The sequence below is a fragment of the Brienomyrus brachyistius genome, chromosome 23 (assembly GCF_023856365.1).
Source record: "Brienomyrus brachyistius isolate T26 chromosome 23, BBRACH_0.4, whole genome shotgun sequence".
Taxonomy (NCBI): domain Eukaryota; kingdom Metazoa; phylum Chordata; class Actinopteri; order Osteoglossiformes; family Mormyridae; genus Brienomyrus; species Brienomyrus brachyistius.
In genome coordinates, this window is record NC_064555.1 from 12,809,207 (window position 1) to 12,834,234 (window position 25,028).

General features: G+C 43.7%; 1 protein-coding gene across 12 annotated transcripts in view; it reads left to right on the forward strand.

Moving 5' to 3' along the window:
* Positions 1-1,013: 1,013 nt before the first annotated feature.
* LOC125719247 (ras/Rap GTPase-activating protein SynGAP-like) overlaps positions 1,014-25,028 on the forward strand; it is a 144,558-nt gene continuing 120,543 nt past the window's right edge. For all 12 annotated transcript variants that reach the window (XR_007385045.1, XR_007385046.1, XM_048993847.1 and 9 more), the window contains exons 1-2: positions 1,014-1,555; positions 19,761-19,909. Coding sequence is in view for 10 of the 12 variants with exons in the window: in XM_048993847.1 (XP_048849804.1) it covers positions 1,534-1,555; positions 19,761-19,909 (171 nt within the window). In the remaining 2 variants the exon portion in view is untranslated. The remainder of the gene's footprint in view (positions 1,556-19,760; positions 19,910-25,028) is intronic.

Below are 25,028 nucleotides of genomic sequence, written 5' to 3' on the forward strand. Positions count from 1 at the left end.
GATGGGGGAGGTGTTTCATCCCATTGGAATTTACTCACTAGGACAGTACGTACACGCTCCACTAAAATAAAACGCAGACGAAAGGAAACTTAGATTAAATATTTATTCATAATTATTCTGTAAATGCCGTAAATATATAGTTAACGTCCACTAAACCCAAAATTTTATCGTTCCGCATTTGGTGTTATTACTATGGTTGACCGTCAGGTGGTAGTATAGTGTTAAAATTGACTCCACGTTTCGCAGGGAAACTGCTTCATCCGAGCATCGCCATCTTGGCTCCACGCCGTAAAATTGTACACATTCCTATGCCGCTGTCAAAAGATTCATCGCATCAGTTTCCATATAATCGCCCGTGCACCTGCATAGTTGAACCGTGAAGTTAATTCCGCTTGAACTTGGTAAAATTGGCAGAATATAATTATGTTTATAACGTTCCGCGAAGCATATATTACTTGCATTATCGTGGAGGTTTATTTTAATTTCTAAGTAGCCCATTATTAATTCTGCTACTGCCAGAACATAAGTACAAACCAAGCATCATTATGTATAATATTAGGTCTATTTCGTTTTTTATTTTCGTTACTGCAGTAAACAGGTAAAACATTTTCTTCTCTTCTTAAACGGACAATTTAACGCTTTAGTATTAATGCCAATAGTGTCAAGATACAGTAACACTTTTCTCCTAATCTTTATTTTTCTGTGGGCCTGTCTGCTACAGAATATGAAGTATATCTAGTAAGTAAAATAATTTTTCGTCAATCAGCAGCAACTTCTACACGAAGAAACGCATATTTAGCATTTGCTTTACTATATACATGATCCTTAAACATGATCACCCGGAATAACTGCATTCGTATCAGTAGAGGCGCATACAAAGTCATCCACGTTTGAAACGGAGAGGAAAAGAATGTGAGATAGGGAGCTCGTTATTGGCATCCTTACCACCCCCACCCCCCATATATATAGTGCCTGCCCGTGTGTCTGTGTGTGTGTGTGTGGGAAAGAGGGACTGAGAGTGAGTGTGCGTGCGAGTGCGTGTGTGACAGCAGTAAAGAGAGCCTTTTTGTACAGTACGCTTAAATTGAACGGCCATAGACTTTTAATGCTTTAAGTAGCGAGGGAACGAAACAAATACATTATATATACTGGGAAATACACACGCGCAGTCATAGACTCCCTCCTCTCTCTCTCTTTCTCTCTCTCTCCATCTCTCTCTCTCTCTCCCTCTCTCTCTCTCTCTCTTTCGTGTTTTTTCCACACACCTCTGCTCGTGTGATATATTTGTATATAGAATTTATATGCACAGGTGTAGCTATATATTTCTTTTTTCCGCCGCAAATGGCTCTAAGCGGACGTGGATTGTAACATTCCGTTTTCCTTTAAATCACTGGAATATCTTTCAACGCCGCCTACATTTGTACATGATATAAATTATTTATTTATTTTTGCGCCTGGTTGAAGTGGTAATCTCTTTTTTTACGCGCGGAGGTATTGCCGAGACCCGAAGACCACGTTCAATGCCTTTGGAACATGTCCTATGTTCCCTTTCAAGGTAAGAACTGATATATTTCACCACCGCATCTCCCTCCCTCCCTCTCTTTCTCTCTCCCTCTCGGTCTCTCTCTCTCTCTCTCTCTCTCTCTCTCACACACACACACAGACTCTCTCTCTCTCTCTCTCTCTCTCTCTCTCTCTCTCTTCCTCACTCTCTCCTGCTCTAGAAATATGGGTGCAGCAACCGGCATAGTGAGAATGTAGTGAATTTATTTGTGGTGCGGTCCTAGTATGTCATTGTTCTGTAGTATGTGCGAGTATTTCTACATACCTGTGCATCCGTAGTATCAGTACAGTATGCTAGATCGTCATATGTCAGTTTGCTTCATTCATGCAAACAGTTTGTCCATATGCCATTTTTGTTTCTTACAGGCTGTGATGATGTTTATTGGAGATTCTCATGAATCTAAAGGAATGCAAGTTTAGAGGTTAAATGATGGGATGGCTGTATGAGTGAGAGGTGGAGATTAGTTTCTTATGAAAGCTTTCTCTCGCAAAGCACCAATTAAGCCCGTAGATCTAAATTAAAGTAAACACTACGAAATCACCACTTACTGGGAAGCCAATATTCCGATTTATTTTCAAAGTCCTTAAGAGTGGAGCGATGCTGCAGTTGTGTAAACTAAGATCAGGGTTACTTTAAAGACATTTTCTCGAACTCACTTGCACAGTGGCGATTAATGCTACGAATTCCTGACCTGCCTTTTCATTAAACATCAGTAACAGTCTTTTATAGTTAACAATCTCAGAGCCCTCTTTAAAAAGTAGTATTACACCAAGTCGCAGCCTAAAGTTAAGCACACACATAGGCTATACATTTCATGTAAGCATGTAAGTCATAGTACTATCAAGGAATGTCATGCAATTGTCAACAAAATGTGAAGAAACTAAATTAAACGTAAGAAAGAACGTTCTCCCCTCATATCATTCTAAAGTCTGGAAATCCACTTCAGTTCATGGTTTCATTGAATAATGTTTTTTCCCGTAGGCTACTTGGCTTTTGTGATAATAAAAATAAATAACTTAGTGCACCTCTTAAATACTTTCCCATATTGATGCTTTTATCATCCTGATCGGATGATATTTTGCTTTGCTCAAACGTCACCTTACTCCAGTCCTTATTAATGAGTACTTGGAGGGTGTGCGCGCGCCTGTACGCCCGCCGCTGCAGGGTCCTGAACGGAGACCGGTCCCAGTTTCTGTGTGTACGGCACGTTCACCAAACACAAACCTCAACCCAGAGCAATGGTAGGAGATAATTGACAGCGCTGGAGAAAATTAAACTCCACACGTGTCTTTTGAGTCGTAATATGTGTGATCAGCTGCAATTATGACGTCCTTGTAGTTTGAATATTTATGTGTAATGCACTCAAATAGATTAAAATAGAAGAGGCGGCGTCCCCATTTGGGGGCTGTGATACTGATTAAAGTGTATATGGATTACATAGTGAAGTGCATCTTCTCAGAACTGTCAAAGTAATGCACCCTTTGTACAGTCAATTAAGCTACCAGCGTTGAAGACGATAAATTTAAAGGGGAAATAGTGTCCATTATTCCTGCACACCAGCATTAGGGAAAGCATTAGGACACGGAACGATGCTGGCCAAGTGCTCAAATAAAGTACCATGGGGATGCGAATGGGGATGTTCCCACAATGCAATCCGATGTGCAGAAGTTAGTTTTAATTCGTTCTTCCATATCTTTGTGTAGTGTTCCAAATTGTATCCCCAAGTTCTATTCTTTTTGAGTGAGTCTTGATACTGAACAGTGGGATTTACTTTGAGATTTACTACATCCTAACGCATCCTATTAAAGAAGCTGTAAGGCTTGCAACGTGACTCCATATAAATTGGTTACTGGCACCATAATCGAGGTCAGTTTCTGTTGTTATTATGTTAAAATGGCAAAAAAACGTGAAATAACTAAAATGAGACATAATTAAATAGTAAGCATCCATTTAAATAATGTTAAAATCAGGGCAGATGACATTTTAAAATAAACAATGAACCATTGTATAATGAACTTTGTGCGTACATTATGAATCCCAATAAAACCATTTAACTTTCAATCAAGAGTGTCGTTAACATTTATGTCTGGGATGTATCCCTCTGAAACAGACATTAACTTGTTGCTAATTGAGACTCCATTTCATTTTTCATTTATGTGGGTTATTTTTAGGTAAATGTTTATACATCCCAAGTTAACCTTTAAACAAGATGTCTTTACATGTTAAGTCACATTAAGGCCACCCTGTCATGCGGCGTCACCGTGAAGTTAACTTCGTCATTTGTCACAGGAGGAACGTCTTTCTTGTTACTCACATCATCACTGCACATTGCTCCTTGTTACTCACATCATCACTGCACATTGCTCCTTCTTACTCGCCACACACCGGTGCTGAAAAGAAGACTGACCCCCTAATTAATTTATTTACTTCTCTTGCATGTAACAGCAACTCAGTGGCTTTCAGCAAATATATGAAATGCTTTCCAATCTGTTGTCATGGTAAAAAGAGTCTAAGGTGCTGTGGATCTTGTACTAAATATGCACACACACACACACACACACACACACACACACACATGCTGAGCACTTGGCAGCTATCAATCTCCTTGCGGCTTAGTGTGTCCAAACTTTTGACTGATACTGTTCTCACACACACATACACACACACACACACACATACACACACACACACACACACACACACATACACACACACATACACACACACATACACACACACACGCAGACACACACACATGCATATTGAATTTAGGTCTTTCATTCGGACCCCTTGCCACAGGTGTATAAAAACACGCACTCGGTTATGCAGCCTGCTTTCTTAGAGAAAGGATGGGTCCTTCTGAAGAACTCAGTGAATTCAGGCATGGTGCTGTCATAGAATAAGTCAGTTCATGAAATTTCTTTTCTGCTAGATATTCCTCAGTCAACTGTAAAGGGTATTATTGCAAAGTGTGAGTGTTTAGGAAGCAGACAGTCAGCCATGAAGTGGCAGACCATGTGAAATAACAGACGGGGTCACAGAGTGCTGAGGCGCGTAGCGTGCAAAAGTCACCAAACGCTCTGTTGACTCAGTGACTGCAGAGTTCCAAACTTCCTCTGGCATTAACCTCAGCACAAGGACTGCGCTGGGAGCTTCATGGAATGGGCTTCCATGGCCGAGCAGCGGCTTGCAAGCCTCACATCACCACAAGGTCAAGCGTCGGATGCAGTGGTGTGAAGCACGCTTCTACTGGACTCTGGAGCAGTGGAAATGTGTTCTGTGGAGTGACAAATCACACGTCTCTGTCTGGCAGTCTAATGGATGAGTCTGGGTTTGACAGATGCCAGGAGAACGTTACCTGCCTGATTGCATTGTGCCAGTTGTGGGATAATGGGGTTGTTTTTCAGGGCTTGAGCTAGACCCCTTAGTTCCAGGCAGGAGAACTCTTAATGCTTCAGTGTACCAAGACATTTTGGATAATTCTCTACTTACGCTACTTAGTTTTAGGAAGGTCCTTTTGTGTTCTAGCTGTCCCAATGCGCAAAGCAAGGTCCATAAAAATATGGTTGGGTGAGTTTGGTGTGGAAGAACTTGACTGGTCCACACAGAACCCAGATCTCAGCCCCATCAAACACATTTGGGATGAACTAGAATGGAATTTGTGAACCAGGTCTTCACATCCAACATCAGTGCCTGACTTCAGAAATGCTTTCCTGGATGAATGGGCAAAAATTCCCACAGACATTCTCCAGAATCTTGTGGAAAGGATTCCCAGAAAAGTGGCAGCTATTATAGCTGTAAAGGGAGGATCAAATCCATATTGATGTCTATGGATTTAGAATGAAATGTCAGAAAAATTCCTGTAGGAATAATGGCCATTTATTCATATAGTGTGTGAATGTGTCTGTAAGCCTGTATATTATACTTGCATATATCAGAGGTAAAAAGCAATGAATGTCAGCTTCAAATGTTTACCCTTCATCCTAATACCTATAATGAAATACAATGTAAAGACCAGAAGACTTAGAAACATCCATTTTACACTCTGTGGCCCCTTGAGATCCTGTTTAATTGGATTGATTTGGGTTTCAATGTTATTCTGTTGGGTAAATTTACCTTCCAGAGCAGGTTTATGTGTCGAGGTACCGAGCAGATGGAGGTAATGCAGGGCATCAGAAACTGGACCTAAAAGAGTCCAGGGTCAGACCCCGAAAGGCCATCTGCCATTGAACCGCATCAACTGTGTGCAAATGCTTTTAATAAATATGCAGTGCGTGAAATGTATCAGATGCTGGATTGTGGTCACCGTGGTTATTTGTACCACGCTGAGCAAATGTGAACTGTAATGAAGTGTCTCTCTTCCGCTCGTGTGCACGCCGGTTTGGGTGGAGCTCCCCTGTGGGATGCCTCGGCCAATCACAAAGACAGGAGACAGAACATGTAAATTTGTACTGTCAGCTATACATGAGGGACAGGTGTAGCGAATCAGCATGAAGGATCCCAGTGACCGACGCCCCCTCTCCTGAGATAGCCATGCCCACTGCTCCCACTGCTTCTCACACCTATGTTGAAATGTGTTCTGTGCTCTTTTTATGCTCACTCAGTGCCACATTTACAGCGAGTCACCTGTTTGCTCTCAGCACTGGGAGGAGGACAAGCTGCAAAGTTCAGATAAAGCCGGCCTACTGTACGTTGCCTCCCCCCCCCCCCCCCCCACATTTCTGATGCATGTTTGATTCAGATAACCGTGTCAGTCTCACTAAATCCCAAACCCCATTGAGGGATTAATAGCGCATTCTGAATGTCTACTGCAGCCAAGCTGGGTTTGTGTCCAGCATGTTGTTGGGTCAAGTACCATTACCGCAGCTTTTTTTTCCCAGATACGTAACCTGATTTCCTTCAGTAAGACGCCGTGCATGAGGATAAGCCTATTACAGTTTTCGGTGTGTAGGTTGTCTGCCACAAGAACATTTGCTAAGCAACTGAATTGCTAAAATATGCACCAATGAGTGGAAAAAAATTAAAGCAGCAGTGAACCCATAACAGGAGACGCCTCAATGCCACCTTGAGATGCTCGATTGTGGGCGCAGCTCCTCCTCTTCCTCGTGTTAGAAAACCGAATGCTGAAATCAAGCTTTTCCTGAGCTGGCTGTGGGGGTAAAAATGTATCATTGGGTTCATGGGATGAAACCCAACACTGGGGTGACGCTACTTTAATAGGTGTATCGCGCAGGAGGGTGAAGGTTGGGGCGAGGTCAAGGCCGCTGTGGATGGATGTGGCTCCGGAGGAGGCGACTCAGGGGCTGCTGGGAGCCACAAACACCACGCCGGCAAATTGGACCCTTCAAGGGGCTCTGGGCGCCGTCTGCAAGGCGTGTGAAATGGCCTCTTTGTGGGAATGATAACGTAAACAGTTTCATGCGCTCGCAGTATAATCTCGTTTCTATCAAATGCAGCTTCAGAATGAAGTCTATCTAAAACCTCGAAAGAACCGGCGCAGGACTGAAAATCGAGATTTAATGGGGGCTGTCGTTTGGAGAACTTTACTGCGGGCGGCCATCCGCAGCCGGGCCTGCGGTTTTCTGTGGCAGCCTGCGGCCTTTGCGGAGGAACATGCCGCCCAGTGGCGACGAAGATCCTGCCGTCGGAAGCCCCGGCTTTATTCATCAGAGCTTCTGTTAGGTCTGTAGCAATGGCAGCCAAAGTGAGCCTTGAAGTGGCTCCCGCGGGATTCCTGGCCCCCGGCTGCGAGGAGAGCCCCCCCTCGGCTTTGTCTGCATGGATGGATCTGCGACGTTTATGAAGCATTTACTCTACCAGTGAAGTGCAGTGAAATAAACAGTCATTAACTTGGGAGGCCCCTTCTTTGGCATAACCAGAGCTTGGCTTGTCATGGGCCGCATGCGGACGCCTTTGGAAATATACCCCCCCCCCCCCACTATCTTCCTAAATTGTCATTCGTGTAAATTTAAATCTGCTGAACATATCAGGGCTACTCAACTGACTTTGGTTCATAATGCAGTTTAACTGGACTGTGCAATCTCTCCCCCCCCCCCCACAGAGATTTGACCCCCCCACCATCCGCATTGAAATATTTTTACAACCCGACCACTGGGCATAACCCATAGTGCATTGCTTCTCTGTGGGCTGCCCAGCCTGCTGGGACCCGTGACCGTCTGCCAAGGTCCTGTAGGTTGGAGTCTTGCTGCTGCATCCCCCGGCATGCGGCTGCTGGGAGCGTCTTCCGTGCCTTTAGTGCTGGAACACACAGCGTCTGCTAATGCTAATGTATTCACAGAAATGACACCTTCAGCAACCTGGCTATTCTTGCCGCCTTTGCTTCTGCTGCTCACCCCCCTGCTATAGCAGCCATTTGGGACAGCGGTGCGATGCAAGGTTCACATGGCGACCCTTGTTAGCCCCGAAGAGCCTCTTGGGGTACGGTGTGGCGATATCACGGGGTGCCCGACGCCGGTGGGACTGGCGTTCAGTGGGCAGGAAGCCGGCTTCGCGTAGCCAATCAGCTGCCAGCGTGTGCGGCACAGATATCAGGTACATCTGGGGAAGCATATGGACGTTTCCAGAAGGCTCGTCCTGGAGCCATGACACTTTCCCCATGGTGTCGCACGATTAGTGTCACTAGCACAGACAGGATCGTGTGGGTCAGGCAGTTTGGCTTCTGCTCTGCTCACGTTCCACTTGTTTCTGTATCACGTAGTTTGAGGCAGGTGCCCTGGGTGACCCCTCTCAGTCAGGCCTGCTGGCTTCTCAGTGACCGGGGGGGAGGGGAGGTTGGTTGTTAGCGCCTGTTCCCGATGAGCATCTGTGCCCCATCAGAGCGCCGCTTCTCAGCCTGCGGAGGATCCGGCAGCGTGAGCGATAGGAGCCATCGATCGGCTATCAGACTCCTACCCACACGGTCAAAGACAGAAAAAGAGGCGAGAGGAAGCCTTGTGCATGACTGGAGTTCAGGGTTTGGCAGCGTTTCATGTACAATCGTAAGTTTAAGAAAAAAATAATTATATGTAAGAGCAGACAGCATTCCCTGCGTGCCCTAAGCGGGATTTTGTCCGTCGGGGAAGTGAAACCTGAAAGTGAGAGGCAGCATTATGCCACATAGTAAGTCAGCATCCTGCTGTTTGGCCTCTATATGTGGGGCGCATTATAATTGTAATTTGTTTGCTCAGCAGGGCTTCGGTTTTCTAGGCCACTTGGTGTAAACCGGCTCGTGTCTACAGAGCTGCGAGTCTCGACCCCACAACACAAGAGCAGAATCCCATGCGGGATTCATCAGCTCGGTCCGACCACCTGGTTGCCGTGTGCCGTTTATGGATCGGTTCCTGGGTGCTCCAGACCAGAAACTGGAGCATGTTTCCAAGCCGTTACAGAACCTGTGGGAATGTCGACCCGAATCATTTCTGGATTTGTTACGGGAATCCAGCCTTGGACGTAAAAAGAGAGGTCTGTGGGTGTCCAGTGGCTGTCAAAGACTGAAGGGCAAAGCAATATTTTTATTCTCTGGACAGGGATATTTTGGCGTCTTATTATGCAGTTAATCATATATGCTGGAAAGAAGGACAAAAGACTTTTTAACTGCGATGGCATGAGTCAACAGACTGTTGAAAATGAAACTCTGGGTATTTGCCAGTCTGTTTGGTGAATGATAAATTCGCAGTGTGTCATCCTAAGCACTTCTGCCCTTTCTTGCTTGGTGCCCTCGAGTGACTTTTAGCTCCCTGCCTCTCGCTACCGTTCCCTTGGGCGATTAGGCGCCGCCCCTTTAAAACCTGATTCGCTTGCCTCGTGTGGCAGACCCACGTTACCATGACACCACTGGCACTGGCATGTGGCCCCACCCATCCCGAAACGAGGTGAACTGTGACCAGAGCGCGAGCTGGGATTGCGCCCCCCTCCCCCTCTCCCCAAATGCTGGCTTCCTGCCACTTGTTCCTGGCTGTGACCACAGCTGCTACAAGAAGACCCCACCCTGCCAATTTTTTTTTGTTTCTTTGGGGGGGGGGGGGTTGTTCGGAAGCTGTGGAGCTCTTGTTGTTGTTGTTTTGTAGAATAGCATGTTGCAGCACGGCAGGTCGAGGCACATTAAACCCCAGGAAGTGAGGCTGTCCTGCTCATCTGCCTGGGTTCCTCTACTAGGCTGCAGTCATGGAGAACAGCATGTACTCGACTCTCCAGCGCAAATCCGTCTACTGCTCCCATTCCAGGGACGGCACCCCCTTGCCCCACCCCTCCCGCCTCGATTCATCATGTCACTCTGCTCCGCAGATAGCTGTCTACCCTCTGCCGTTTCTTTACTGTTTTGACGGATATAGCACATGGGTCTCGCTCGGCAGAATGAAATGCAGCATCTGACACCGGACACACTAGAAAACTCTACCTCCCGTTTGCCACACCTGAGCTGGGGTTGGTCTGCCAGGGTCCAAACGTTCTGGGAAGGTGCTGCCTGTGATAGCTTCATCAATAGAGCATCTGCAAGTACATAAAGCACCTGAGATCTCCATCCAGAAGCATCTCCTGCAAGCTTGGCATTGGTTTTTAAGAATATACTTAACACGTTACGGTTAATTATAACCTGGGTATGTTAAATGGCTGAAATGCAGTCAAGTGTTTAATATTCACTAGGAATAGGTTCTCTGGACACCCACAAAACGCCAAAAAAGTACTTGAAGTGGGAGCAGTAATTCAGGAAATACAAAGCAGCAAATACTGATTTTTTATTTTTTTTTGAATACTTGCATGCCTATAATTTGCCAGTGACTTTTTGGTGACATTGTATACTTATGTAAGCGCGCTGAACAGAATAATTCAAAATACAAGTGTGTGTGTGTGTGTGTGTCTGTGCACTGTATGCTAAACAACTCGTTACAGTAGAGGTGAGGGCAGCTTTGACTCGATGATGGAGATTTGATGTTGTACAGCACAGATGATTAACGAGGATCTCAGTGATGGGTGAAGCAAATTCCATGTGGTGTGTGGAATAGAATTAAGATTGAATGGATGTGACATCCTGCAAAGTCATGCAAAAGAAGGAGAGAATGAACCAAATTTGTGATTTTATGGCTGTGCATTTTGTGTAGAAGGGGCTTTGCACATGTGGCCTTGTGTAACATCACCTTTAATTTGGGCCTTTGATCTAAAAATGTCTATAGTGCAGGATGTATTACTGATGACTTAGGTAAAGAAAGGCTCCACTCACAATGGACCTGGACTGTAAACACATGGGCATGTTTCTGGAACGGGCAACAGAAGCCTTTTCCCGTGACTTGCCAGATAGCCCAGGCCTGAGGTAGCCCCTCCTCGCCCATAAGCACCAAGGCCCTCCACTGGGTGCTCTGTCCCGTGCCAGCCAATGACATCAGGTCCCCCATCCGCTCTGATATCACGGCACTCTTCAGCACTGGCCCCGTAACACCTCGCGAAACGACCAACGGCGAGTGTGACGCTAAGCGACGAGCGGGAGAGAGTGATAACGATCGTGCTGATTGGACAGCATTTTTGTAAATGTTTGTTAAAAAAAATAATAAATAAATAAATAAAATGACAGCATTTCGAGGCGGGTAGAGAATTTTGGATGGGAAGCGAAGCCTTCCGATTCACTCCCGGCAAAAAAATTGGAGATTCCATGACAGTTGTTGGAATTTCTTCTGGAATGTGACATACCACAGAGACCAGGGGTTTCGGAATCCCAGCCATTTGGATGCTTTTCCCATGAATCAGGTTACATTCGCTGGCGTGATGCAGCAATTGTTTCATTGATGACAATAGCGCAAACCCAGTACTTAGTGGCGTTTTTGTATTCATTGCGTCTCACAACATATAATAGGTGTAAAAACACAATCTTAGACTTGCAAACAATATTATCATTTTAACTTTAATTTAGATTCTTAACACAAGCAATACTGTCACACATAAGCCAGTTGTGAGAAGTAAACTAAACAAAGGTTATATAAGAAAGGGCTGTATAGAGAGGACGGGCTATTTTTGGGTATGATCAAACGAGGCTGCTTTCCTGTTGTGTTCCCGGAGTGTCTCATGCTGTTCTCCCGCTTTGGATCCGAACTTTCACTATTTAAAATCTCTCAGGGCATGGAGAGTGAGAAATGAATGTTTTTAAACAGCGTGTTCGCCGGTTATTCCGCTTGAAACAATTTACAAGGCAGAAGTCCTTCAGACCAAGGCAGTGGGTGTCGTTTTGGCAGCCTTCCTACATCGTCCATGGTTTGGAATGTTCTGGAGGGATTGCAGCTGGCTGCTGGGGGGTGAGGTTGCCCACCCGCCTCTTTTAGGGCATCTCAAACTGAGGATAGAAGATGAAGATGGGGTGGAGGTGGGTTACAGTCATCTTCAGATGTTCTCAGAACTTTGGCGGTCTCGTTGTTCGGCGACGAACACTTAGCTGTTGGCGGCAACATGGCAAGATCAGCGGGTGAATCTCCCCAAGCATCAGGCATTATTGGGCGCCCTCAATAGCGACTTTATTTCCTGTATAGCGCCAGTCACACACTTAACAATTTTCCCTTTCAGTTTCCACCATATTGAATTCACTTTGCTATCTATAGCTGCCTTCTTGGTTCTCTACAATCTGCTTTTGTGTATAAGTTTAGAACACTTCCGATTTCAGTAACGATGTTGAGACCGTTTCGGATTTATCTCTACGTGGCAGATTCAGTAATTGATCAATGGATTTGACTGCGTATCCAATGACAACAGACAGAGTCCTAAGAGACGAAAAGAACAGATGATTTGTGAGTACCTTGTGCATCTAATCTAACTTGCACTGCATTTCTTAATTTTGGCAGATCGATCCTTCAGATTAATCTCTAGACTGTCATGTCTGCACTGTATAAAATACTAGTTCTTAAAGATCTTTTGTGAGACTCCCTGTGATATTTTTCTCTGGCTCTTCCTGTTTTCCAAAGCAGCCTATAATTATACTTCTGCACTTAGATTCATTTTTTAAAATTTTTTTTTGGTTAAAATTGCTCGCTGAAAGAGTTCCCCAGCAGAGACTCTTCTTCAGTGTACACGTCTGCATCCTAAACCGCTACACCACCTGCTGGCCGTATTTGGACGTGCACAGGATTTGTACTAAGTGGCAGGATTGGCAGGCTGCTGGCCAGCGATTTCCTTCATACTAGCTGCATTAGATCACTGTAAGACGGACGTGATTCTGCCAAGCTGGGGGCAGAGTGACGAGCTGTTTTGGAGCGCAGCTACATCGTTCTGACAGGGATGGCTTATGTATTCGTCGCAGGACATACTGCGGCCGGCCTGTTTGAGAGCGTGGTCACAGAGTTCAAAGTGAAAAGTGGTTCTTTTTATATACTCGCTGTTGTGGGTGGTGTGGTTTGCCAGGAGTTTTTGTACATTGAATGAAATACTGACGAGAGAATTTATGACAACATCTAATGGCAGAAAATGAGAATAGTGCTCTGCAGGTTATGTTAATGCGCACTTTCTATCACTTCATTTTAATTTACGTTGCTTATTCCGTGACGGTCTGGTGTCCAGTGTAGGATTCACCCTTTTCTCGATTCTCTGTTTCCTGGGGCAGGTCGTGTACCATAAACCTAATTCTCCAACATCGAATGAAAATGTATGGATGGATGGTTGGATGACTGGTTGTATATATGGATGGATGGATGGTTGGTTGGATGGATGGATTATTATTCCTTGGTCAGCACTGTCATTCATTGATGTATTATATCTATTGCAGCTTTGGCCTTGGCACAAACAGCATGGGTCGTATTACCAGCTAAAACCCAAAAACTGTTTTGTTTGGTGTCAATAACAGAGTTACAAACTCAAGACAGCAGCCTGTAACATTTCATGTACACTGAGTCACAAGAAACAGTTTCAGACGCCATTCTCAACCCATCTTCTCGCTTCTTTACTCTTATCCTTTTTTTCCTTTTTTCACGAGGTAGTATGAAGCGAGTGCTGTTATTTTTTTGCCTGAATTTCCCCCTGGAGAATAGAAGCAATTCAAAGATGCCGTCGTCTTTGAATTCATTTCAGATTGCTGTTATGTAAGCGCCGTGCCTCGCAGTCGGGCCTCGATGTCCTCAGCTGGATCCAGACAGGACTCAGAGGTGCCGGTGAAACTGTTACTTCGGATTCTTGATTCTTGTCGCTCTCTCCGGCCACGTGCCGCGCCGGCTCTGTTCAGAGGAAAAGCCACAGAAATAGCCCACATCAAGGGCAAAGTGGCACCGTCTGCCCACAATGACACACATTCTCTGCCTTGGTCAGTATTTCACTCTTTTCTCCCTCATGTGGGTATAACGTAATTCTCCCGGACTACACGCCTTTCAGAGCCATGGCCAGCTGAAGCCGAGCGCTTTCCTAACGGAGTTTTGAGTTTCTTTCGCCCTGCTTTTTCGTTTCTTTTTCTCAATAAGAAGATTCCTTCGCGTTCTTAGCCCAAGGCATCGGTACGAGCTCTCGGCGGAGTCAGTGAGGTGAGGCGTGTGTCCTTAGCGTAATGAAACAATGACACAGTTCTCAGTCTATCTCTGGATTTAGGACGGCGGAGTATAATTATTCTTCGTCTCTCGGGGCCAAAACCCAACCACACATACTTAATAGAGCATGCACACACAACCATACACACACAATGCACATTGATGTGCCCATCCACTAATGAAACACTGACATAAATTTTGAAATATCTGTCACACTTTGGTGATAAAAGAGCTAAAAATCTGGAATAGCAAATACAAAACACATTCTATATACATTTTATATATATATATGTAATGTATGTGTGTGTGTGTGTGTGTATGTATGTATAATGACCCACCTCCTATTAAAATAAATTTATTATAAACTAAAATCTGCTGTTAAGAAGCATTTGGCTATGGGAGTATTTATGTGATTTTTGTTAATTAAGTATATAAGAAATCCATATCATTAGTAAACAGACAAATAGATCTGAAACCTAATTACTGTATAGGCAGATGGCACTTAATTATACTGTCAGGAGTCACATATTATAATAATTTATTTGACACTTTGATGCTTTTATCAGGAGAGGCACACAGCATTGGAGAATTCCCAGAAATCCACAGAGCTGGACAAGTGTAGCAACACATATATTTTAAGTTAATAAAAGTAATTGAGTGTCAAATGACTTGGAGGAGTTTTAGAACTGGGTCATTTCTTTCCTAATTTAAGCATCAGAGTATTTATCCAGCTCGTGGCAGAAATCGTACATTACCAGGCAGCGTCACAAAGATATTTCAGAAGGAGGCTTTAATATCTTTGCTGGCACATGCTGTAAATATGTGAAAGCATGGCAGGAACTAGCGCTGCTCTCACCTGGATCTGCGCTTTGGAAGATGGATGGATCTGACAAATAAACGTCTCGACACCTTCCACCCTGCTCTCCCTCCGAAACGAAAAAAGACAAGCAAACTCACAGACAGGCTAAAAACAGCTGAGGCGGTGTGATTGAAAGTGCGGCCGCGTAATCAGAACTCGAGGTCTTCGGGAATGATGCCTTTTTCCTTTTCTAATAAACAGGCAAGGGCGCTGAGACATGTGCATATGCGTGCTGTTCTAATCAGACAAGACTGTAATTTGGCACCAGACACTGAGGTCTGGCAGCAGAGCCCCATAGATGGGCTGGTTGGAAGGCAGAGAGCAAGGGGGGAGAGGGGGGAACTGAAAGGCCAGCCTCTGTTGGTGCTAAGCGAGGACCCTCACCGTCCACGTCCGCCTCACCGCCGCACTGCCGTTTCCTCCCTGAGAGTCTGCCTTCCCTGAATGTTACCTGAATGGATTTAGGAAAGAAAGAGGAGCGGAGTTGATGGCATGAGAGGAAGAGAGAGAGAGAGAGAGCGAGAGGTAGGGAGGGAGAGAGTGGTGGCACAGGCTAGGAGGGGGCTGAAAGACAGATGGGTTGAGAAAGAGGGGGAGGGGGGGCATGTAGGGAGCAGTGAGGCCATCACTGACTTGGAGGTAAAGTTCAGTCTTCCTTGTGCAGTGTGTGTGCTCCTCTGCGTGCGACTGCGTCGTCCTAAAGTCTTACATTCAAAGTCCCCACTAAAGCCTTAATCCCAGTGTCCTGCCGCCCCAAGTTCCTGAGCTACTAATACCAGCGGCCGGCGAGGCCTGTCCCGCAGTTACCCTGCTGTCTTTTTGGCTTTGCCGCGTCCTCTGTTTTGCTGACCGTCATGCAGACCGTCACACAGACATGCAAGGAAAAGAGAGCGAGAGAGAGAGAGAGAGAGAGAGAGAGAGAGAGACGCCAAAAAACAAGACAGTATTTCATATGTGGCTGGGTTGCTATGGGAACAGAATATGGGTACCTTTTCCAAAAAAGTGTCCTCCTCCCCTGTATACCTCCTTCGTCCCCCATCTCTCTCTTTCTTTCCCTCTTTCACTCATTCTCTTTCCCCTCTTCTGACTTGTTATAATTTCTTAATCCTCTTTACTTCCCTTACTTTCCCTGGAAGTCCAGCTCTACCCCTCTTTTCTTCCATCCCACAATCCCCTGTTTCAGCATGTCCTCTTTCCATGTGCCATCAGTCCCCAGCTCCCTTCCTTTCTCCCGCTCCCTTTCTTCCTCCATCCCTCTCCTGCTCTGTCCATCCTCTCCCCAGTCTTTCGTCTCTGATCATCAGCCTTTTTAACACTCACATCTATTCTATTCTTTTCTGAGTCACCATGGCAACGGGCTGGGGGCGTGAAATAGCAAAAGAGTGAGCGAGAGTGGGTGTTTCGGAAGTGACATCTCTCGGGCAGTAACCTTGTTTCCTGTGCTTTAAATTTAAAAAGTGCAGCAACAGTGACGCCATGTGGAACAAGAGTATCGACACAAACCTCAAGGCTTAGTGGGCAAACTTATTTAGGGGAACCAGGGGGGGTCCAATGCTAAAATATTAATCGCTTATTTAAATATCATTTAAAATACATATAGATATATTTCAAAAGGTGTGTTTTGGAGGTATGCCTAATCAAAACTTAAAGCTTTAATTGTAAATGTTTTTTTAAATCCAGGAAATAAAACTGTAAAATATCAACAAAATATTTTTCTTAGTGTTTATTGTCTTACCTGAATTAGACTAGATATTTTACATGATAACTGTTTAGCAGTATCAAGGTTGTAGTTTTTCTTAGAGTCCTTATACCAGGTTTCTACTCGGAAAATGCTTTGATTGAGCTACAGTATAAGCGCCATAAGGAAGGTCAGCCTTGGGATTATAATCGAATTCCTTTATCTGTGTTCCCCCAAACCCCCCCCCATCCCACCCCTGCACTGGTTCTGCGTCAGCTGCAAAGTTTCCCAATGAAAACTTTTCACCAACAATCTGTGTCACTTTATTTATAACCCTCATTGGAAGCCTGAGAGGGACACAAGTGCCGTTTCACAAATGTGCTGTCTGGGACATTACTGGGACATTTGGCGATGCTTGTTGGTCACTGCAGATACAGAATAACGCCTTTGGAAGCCAACGCCATTCACATTGTTTGGCGCCTCCGGGAAGAAGTTCATTAAACAAAATGCACATGTCAGGCACCCAGTACATTTTTTAAAACAAATTTGAAAAATGATTAAAAATAAATTTGTTCAGGTTGTTTGTGTATTGCTAGGAACTGGAACACTGACCAGAATGTCATAAAACTATAGAGCATTTGCTTGTTAATGAATCAGGAATTTTGGGTAAAAGCCAGTATTAGCCAACTGTCCCCTTTTGTAGGAACAAATACATTTATTATTCATGAACTGATCAAACTCTCACTTCTCTATAAAAGTGTAATGAACCAAAAACGGTACCTTGGTGTCCAAAGAGTGACGTCTTTCATTATCCTGAAGCTGTGAAACACGGAGAGCAGCATTTACTGGTGATATACGGCCGATTGCAATGTAACATATAACATGCATGTAACATGTAATATTTAGGTAGATTTGGTCAAGACCACCAAGATACTGTACAATCAGTGTTGAGGACTAACTAGTTGCACGTGACAGTGGGCTTTTTTGCTGTACAGAAATGCTTTCTTTTGGCAAATTTCCAGTCTACAGGAGTCAGCAAAGTCACTGGGACTTTTCAGCATTACTGTCCAATTTAAAACACTTATTAGAAATCAAAAAATAATCAAATGTAATAAGCTACGTTACTTTGATGAAGGAATCAAAATAGCTACATTACTTATTAGGGTAGCTAGTAAATTGTAGCTAATTACATTTTGCAAGTAATCTTCTCAACTCTGTAAACAATATTAACCAGTTGCCTTATTGAAAGCAATTTCCCTTTGAAGTCATTTATACCGCTGAAGACCTTCATTCCCACCACAGCTTCATTCTCCTCTCCTCAGCTTATGTGCTGCCTTAAAATACTCTGCATTCCACTTTACCGGCTAATTTACCAAGAAGACTCATCTAACTAAGATCATGCCAATCACATGTAGAAGAGGCGATTCAGACGATGGGACTGACCAAAGGAATTAGCCAGAGTTAGAACTTCAGCTGTTTCTAAAACGTTGCTTGTCACGGTTGGCATCAGGAGATAGTGGCCAGTCGTCCAATAAGCTGAGTTATGATCAGTGACGAATAGCCATAAATGGTGAACTTTGACACCGACCAATGATGCAGGAGGTTCACGAGCATGGTTATGAATCTTGTGCCTGTCAAGGTGCAGCCGGGTAGCTGCCCCCCCATAAGGAAAGAACCTTCTCCACAAAGAAAACATGTTGCAAATGAGCCACGGTGTGCAGTATTTCTACGGAGCACCAACCCGAAGAGCAGCAGCTGAAGTTTTTAATTCATTCACCTAACGTGAACTGTCACCTCACTGACACAGGGCATCTTCAGCTGGTATGGCTGTTTATCCGTCAAGCATTCTTTTGCAGCAAAAAATAAAATATTGTGGTCAATACTGATTCAGCTATATACACTGAATAAGCAATAATTGAAAATGCATGGAAAGCTCATCGAGGCCTAACCCTTTTTATCGTTATAGGTAAACATATTTTCAATATACGTGGAGTGGCTTAGTGGGCGGCACTGGGAGGTTGGGCTTTGATGTCAGGCCTGGAACAGTGTGTGTGAAACCTGCATGTTCTCCCCACCGTTGTGTGGGCTAACTTTGGTTATTCCACTCTCCAAAAATTCCAAAAACATGTAGTTAAGTTGACAGAGCGCCTCCGTGTCGGTGTGTGGCTGGTATCCAGTGCCACCAAAAATGACAGTTACAAACATAATTAGCCAGAAATTTGTATTTCATATAAAGGCCTGCTGTATGTAGTGTGACTCACGTAATTGGTCCTAAGTTTCCCTGGGACGAGCTCGTCTAGACTCATGAAGTGCTCAGTACTTATCAGGGCGCAGATGTGGGCTAAATGCTGTGTGCATCTCTGAGCTTCCTGACTCCCGCTTGCCTGCTGGCGCCCTGGAGCTGAGTCAGCGCAGTGGGATCATGCCTGAACTGCAGTGCACCTCCATGCAAGACACACACGCTCAGCCCTGGGGTCCTGCCAAGATCACTCGCCCTTACTCACACCCAGCAGAGCCGTTTCCTTTGTCAAGAAGCCTGGCTTCTTGAAATCCTGACCTGGCATGTTACATCCAGGCTTTCGTAGCAACCAATGTCAGCCGCCTCTGATGACGGAACATATCTTGCCTCATATCGATGCCGTCAGCCGTATTCCCGCGGTCGCTCAGCAGTCGAGTCTGCGCTCTCCGTGGTGCTGAATTCCATGACCACGCCATGCCGTTTCACCTTCCAAATATGCACATGTACTAGATACTCGAGGATATGCTGAGTCGCACTGCGGCCGTTAGATGCGAATAGCATCTCAGTTATTTCACATGTGCTGCATAAGATTTACAGCCCTCTGCTCCAGTCTCTCCCAGTCTCATTCATTTATTGATTTAAGTTCAGTGCATAGCACATTATATTGGCAATTACACTGAGCGGTTATTATTTCTGGTGTATATTTTTGTGCATTTATGTTTACTGCTTCATATGGCATTTGACATATGGCAAAATTATCTTTCTCACTTAAGATAGGATTCAGAACTTTTGAATATTTATTTTCCTTTTGCATGTACAAGTTGCTCAGTGAATTATGCACAAAACCTTGACATTTTTTTTCTCACTATTTTCCTGTGAATTGTATTGAGTTCTTATTGTAACAAAATTCCCTCCTTTTTTCTTGCTCCCTTTCTCAGATGCGAGGTATGCCATCCCCCCCTCCTATCGGGCTCACCCCCCCGCCCATACTCCCTCCTACGACCGGCCTGGATGGAATCCACGCCTCAGTATGATGCCTGGGAATCAGCTCTATATGTTGGACCAGGAGGAGGCACGTCTGTCAGAGGTACATAGTCGCTGTCACGTGTTGTTACAAGGTTACCAATTATGACTTAACAACAAGGTTGTCAACATTTAACAAAGGGGAGAGGCTTAGGTCTGACTATCTGTTCAGCTGAATATTTGTTGCTCCTCCTCTGAGGGTTGCAGGGAACTCTGGCAAACTTAGAAATGTTAGTTTCCCCTAGAAAATTTACACTTAAAACCGTATGTTTCTAAAAAGTCATGTCCAGTCAACAAATACTTTGGAACATGATCAATACTACCATGTCAGAAAAAAGAGTGCAAATTTGTACCTTTGCTTGTCACTGGGACTGTATCCTCAGGGCTCCACTAACTGTACCCTTAGCTGTAGGTAAATGTACCTTTGAAGGTTCCGAAATGAACTCTGAGGAACATTTTTGTACCATTGGGGGTACAGTAATGTTGTTTGTACCTTGGGGATGTTCCATTTTTAAATTAGACTAAAAGGTACATTTACCTACAGCTAAGGGTTCATTTGGCAGAGCCTAGAGGGTACAGCTCCCGTGACAAGCAAAGATACAAACTGGTACACTTTTTTCCTGAGAGTGTGAGATAGATTTAACGGCTTCTGAAAAGATGTTCAACATATGCTTAAAAGTTAGTAAAATATTGGTTCAAACTTGTTGTTTAGTATGGGTGAGATATTGGCTAACTAAGAGATATTGCCATTATGTTTATATATTTAAATGGATTGAGATAATTGTACAAATGAATTGTATACACAATTTCCTTTCACCACGTTGATTGGGAATATAGTTTAGATTTGCTCCCCTTCTGGGTAGCTTTTTTTACTGGTCCTCCATTCCCTCTGTATTTCATGCAGACTTTAATCACAACTTAAAACGTACTCCGGCAAATAAAGGGAGTCTGACTGATGTTAGGTGCCGGAGGAGTTGAGTTAGCAGACGCCTTCTTCAGACATCAGCACATTTCACACGGAGTCCACCTCACGTTCTCCTCAGTTGGCACACGCACCACTTACCGCCTCGCCGCCGATGTTCCCGGCCGCGGAACATCGCACCCGGTCCCGTAATCTTTGAGAAACATGCGAGCGTGATAAGTCACACACATCTGTGTTTGAAGAGACACAACAAAGCAGGGGCCGGTAAGGGGAGCTTGGCGGGGAAAGTGTATTCAAAAAGTGACGAGAAACGTTAGGTGTTTATCGCCGGAGGCATGCCTGCTGACGTATCATTTATATACAGGCCAAAGGATTTGACAAAGCAGATCGTAATATGCTTAGGTGTTCAAATGAACCCACTCTCACTTAGTTAAACACTGCACTTTTACCATGTTGTGAAGCTGAGAATGTAGCTTAAGTGTATTATTGCATTACTGGCTAAAGCTAACCTGGGCTGTAGTCCAGGGCCCCAGATTTTTTTCGTTTTTGGTTGTAGCATTTTAGGTCCCCCAGTTTGGGCCCCAGCAATGACTTTAGCCCAGGGGCCCCCCTATTTGGCTCCGATTACAGTGCAGTTATTTCTTTATGGATGCAAAACTAAAACTAAATTGAGAACTAATTTGGGTAACTTTCATAATGTACCTACACTAGATGATGACATTCAGAGGCGCAGTGACAGGATGGGCAAGGCAGGTGATTTGCCCTCGAGCTGGGCCGATTACATAGTACATTATAATGACAAATCTGCTTTATTTCTGTATTCTGTTTTTCCACAGTAAAGTGAAAATTATGGAATTATGTTTATTAAATTCTCTTTGTTTATATAATTACTTTGGACTTCGTGGTAGATAAATGGTCATAAATTTCACCATGTCGGGTAGGGTGCATTGGAGGGCCCCATGGAGTTTTTTGTGTAGGGCTCCCAGTGTCCCCAGAATAACCTCTGATGAGCTTCACTGCAAATCATAAAGCACATACATACGTAGAATTATATAGTATGGTCTTGTATAGCTAGGAAAATTGTCGCAATGAAAGCAGTAATGCCAGTACTTGTCATCCATACCCGTAAAGCTATGATTTGAAATAGATCCTCAAATTTGTACATTATGTGTAGCGAGAGGGATGAATGACGAATCGGAACATTTATTCCCACGTAATTGTCCATTTCACAAAAGCATCGGGATAATGTGACAATGAATTTGAATCAGTCATGACGGCTTATCTGTCATTACCCCTCTTCAGTCACATAGAGAGTCAAGCATATTCCGATTATTTACCTCATGAGTACCAGTCGATTAACTCTTAATTTTTCAGGTTACCGAACAGATTTTTTTCTTTTTTACTTTTTAAGGTACTCCCGCTTTACGTTTCATTAATAGTGAACTCAACAAAATTATCATTCATTCATCCCAGTCAGTTTGTATTCGATGCATTTAAAGTGCCTATATTTAAATGTTCTCCTAATGCTTTCTTTTTAAAGAATTCTATAAATTACATTCAACGTTTAAGATTCCTCGTTTGAACTCACACTGCCTAATTCACGTCGTGAAAACTAGGCGTCTCACAGAAATGCGCATTTCCGTTCTTCCCCACGAGGGGGAGACAGAGGGAGGTGATTGGCTACCTGCTACAATCTTATTAGAAAAAACGCGAGAGTTAACGCGATCCTGCGTAATATACAAGACTCCATAGAATTATTACAGCATTCATTTACTGAATTAGAAATTGATTGTCTTTTTGAATTACAACGTCAACAAGTAAAACACAAAGTAGAAAATAACGCCGAAACACCCATTTTCCTTTATGGAGCCGACATTTGGCAGAGCACAGAAATCCACCTATTTGAAGAGAGGTAATTCAGTACACAATATCCCTTGAGAACTGTGTTGGTTAAGCAGCAAATGCGTGAAGTAAAATGCCAAATTAAGTCATGTTAAATGGTATTTTTTCCATGTGATAAATGTATAGTTTTGCTGGTTATTGGTTACCAACAAAGGAAAATTCGGTTCATTAAAATGTAGTGCAGTCTCCTTTCTCCTCTGTCTCCTTAAACTTTATCTGCTCCTAAGTTTAGCTGTGCTTCTTCTCACAGTACCTAGTCACAGGTATTAATCGAGATGTATTTGATATGCAAGATTCTGCGTATATGATTAAGACGAATACGCTTTACATAGTTAAAGCCAGACATAAGGCTGATTTTAGGGGGTTACGAAAGACACGCACTGAACGCGTGGGAAGTTTCCTAGTTCCCGCCAACAGGCGCTGCCAGTTCGCCGGTGGCTCGTTTCCGGTCTATGAAAAATGTCATTGTTTACAGGACCTGCCCAAATATGTGATCAACGACGTACGTCGTCTTTGTAAATCCTTCTCCAAAGCACCAACGAGTAAATTAGAGAAGGGCTTTAAGATGTATACCTTTACTCGCGGGCAGTGATAGTGTGTGCATGTACTAATGAAGTTTCCATGAACACCCCCAGTCATTCTAGCGGAGAATGTCTAACTTAATGTGTTCTATATGTGCTTAAGTACATATGTATTGGGTTAATCTGTGTTTGCTGTTCTTTAGTATCAAACAGAATCACGGAAACAGGGGAGGTTGCTGTACGGGCTTTTTGCTTCAGATTCATGAAGCAGCACAAACAAACCTCATAGTGTAAAAGTAGGGCAGCACTCAAGAGCTCGAGTTCAACTGTTCTAAACGGTTCGAGTTCGAGCTGTTCAGTGTTCAGATTTGTATTGCATGTGCAAAATATGTTCCATTTGGCCTCTGTTATTGCTTTTGTTGTTGCATGTATTCTATGGTGTGTTCAAATAGGGTCGTGTTTCTGTATTCACGAGATGACCCCCATTTGTATGGAACGATTATTCGAACTGTATTAAATAAATCAACTACACACAAATAAATACTTGGTGGATTTTTGTAGTAAATATCAAATGTATGCATTAATAGACTGTAAAATGTAACAATAAATTATAAGAAATATTAGCATAAATATGTTAACATTTTCCCCTGTATTAATGTTATTTATTGGTAGTTTTATTTATGTATTTGGTTGTTTGAACGATACTGCATATGGGCGTGGTGGTGCAGTGGTTACCGCTATTGCATTGCACCTCTGGGACATGTGCTCAAGTCTCCGCTAAAGGTCCATGTGTTTGGAATTTCTGCCGGCTACTCCGGTTTCCCGGCCCCACAGTCCAAAAACAGTTGGACTAACAGCGGTTAGTTGGATTTACTGAACTGACCATCGGTACGAGTGGAAACTTAGAGCTCAATTATGTTTTGGATATGTTGTGCACCTATGAAACAACAGTGTTTGTGGTATTGTTTTTCTAGCGTATGAAATGCAAGTCCATCCTTTCTTGCACTCATAGTTACTCAAACAGAAAGCTTGCGAATATGACGTCAATACTTTGTGTGCAAAGAGCCCATATGTCTCCAGGAGCAATTTTGAGGAATTCATTTAGTGTGTAAGTAGGGGGATACTTCTACTTTACACTTCGTTTTACGCATTTTCTCTAGCTTCAATTAAGAAGCTACTTCTGTTATTATGTTGCTTCCGTTGTTTTTTCTTGTTTTGTGAACGAGGTAATAACAACCAGAATAAACAATGATCTATGGTTGAGGCACGTCTCCTCTCCGAAAAAAGAGTGAAATATGTGTACACCAGGGTTGTCAACTTTGGTCAGCTGGATAGAGTGAGGTTCTCAATTCGGGGCAAGTTTGCACACACACACGCATTTACATATATGTAACAGTTTTATTACCTTGGAAACAGTCTGTAGGGTTTGCAAACTACCACAACACTTCTGATGTAGGTTAGGTTTGTAATGGAGTAATATAGTTTTACTCTAAGATTTCTTGCCTGAGAGTTACGGCAGATGCATGAGCCTTGGCAACCCTGGTGTACACCTTAAGAGAAACACAAGTGTGGAACTGATAAAGCAATGGATGACTCCTCCATATGGTTTGTAACTGTGATACAGGCTGTCCCCTTGTTAGGAACGAATGGAATACCTTAAAGCCTATTACATTAAAAAATTGAGTTAAATACAATGGTTCATTATAATGAACGCATGCAGTTTGTAATATTCATGAAAACATTTGTGGCTTTAGCCGTTCATCAGCTTGAGGTACGGTACGGTACCATACGTAGTTACTTTTATTAACAACTGTATAATTCTTCTTATTATTTTAACT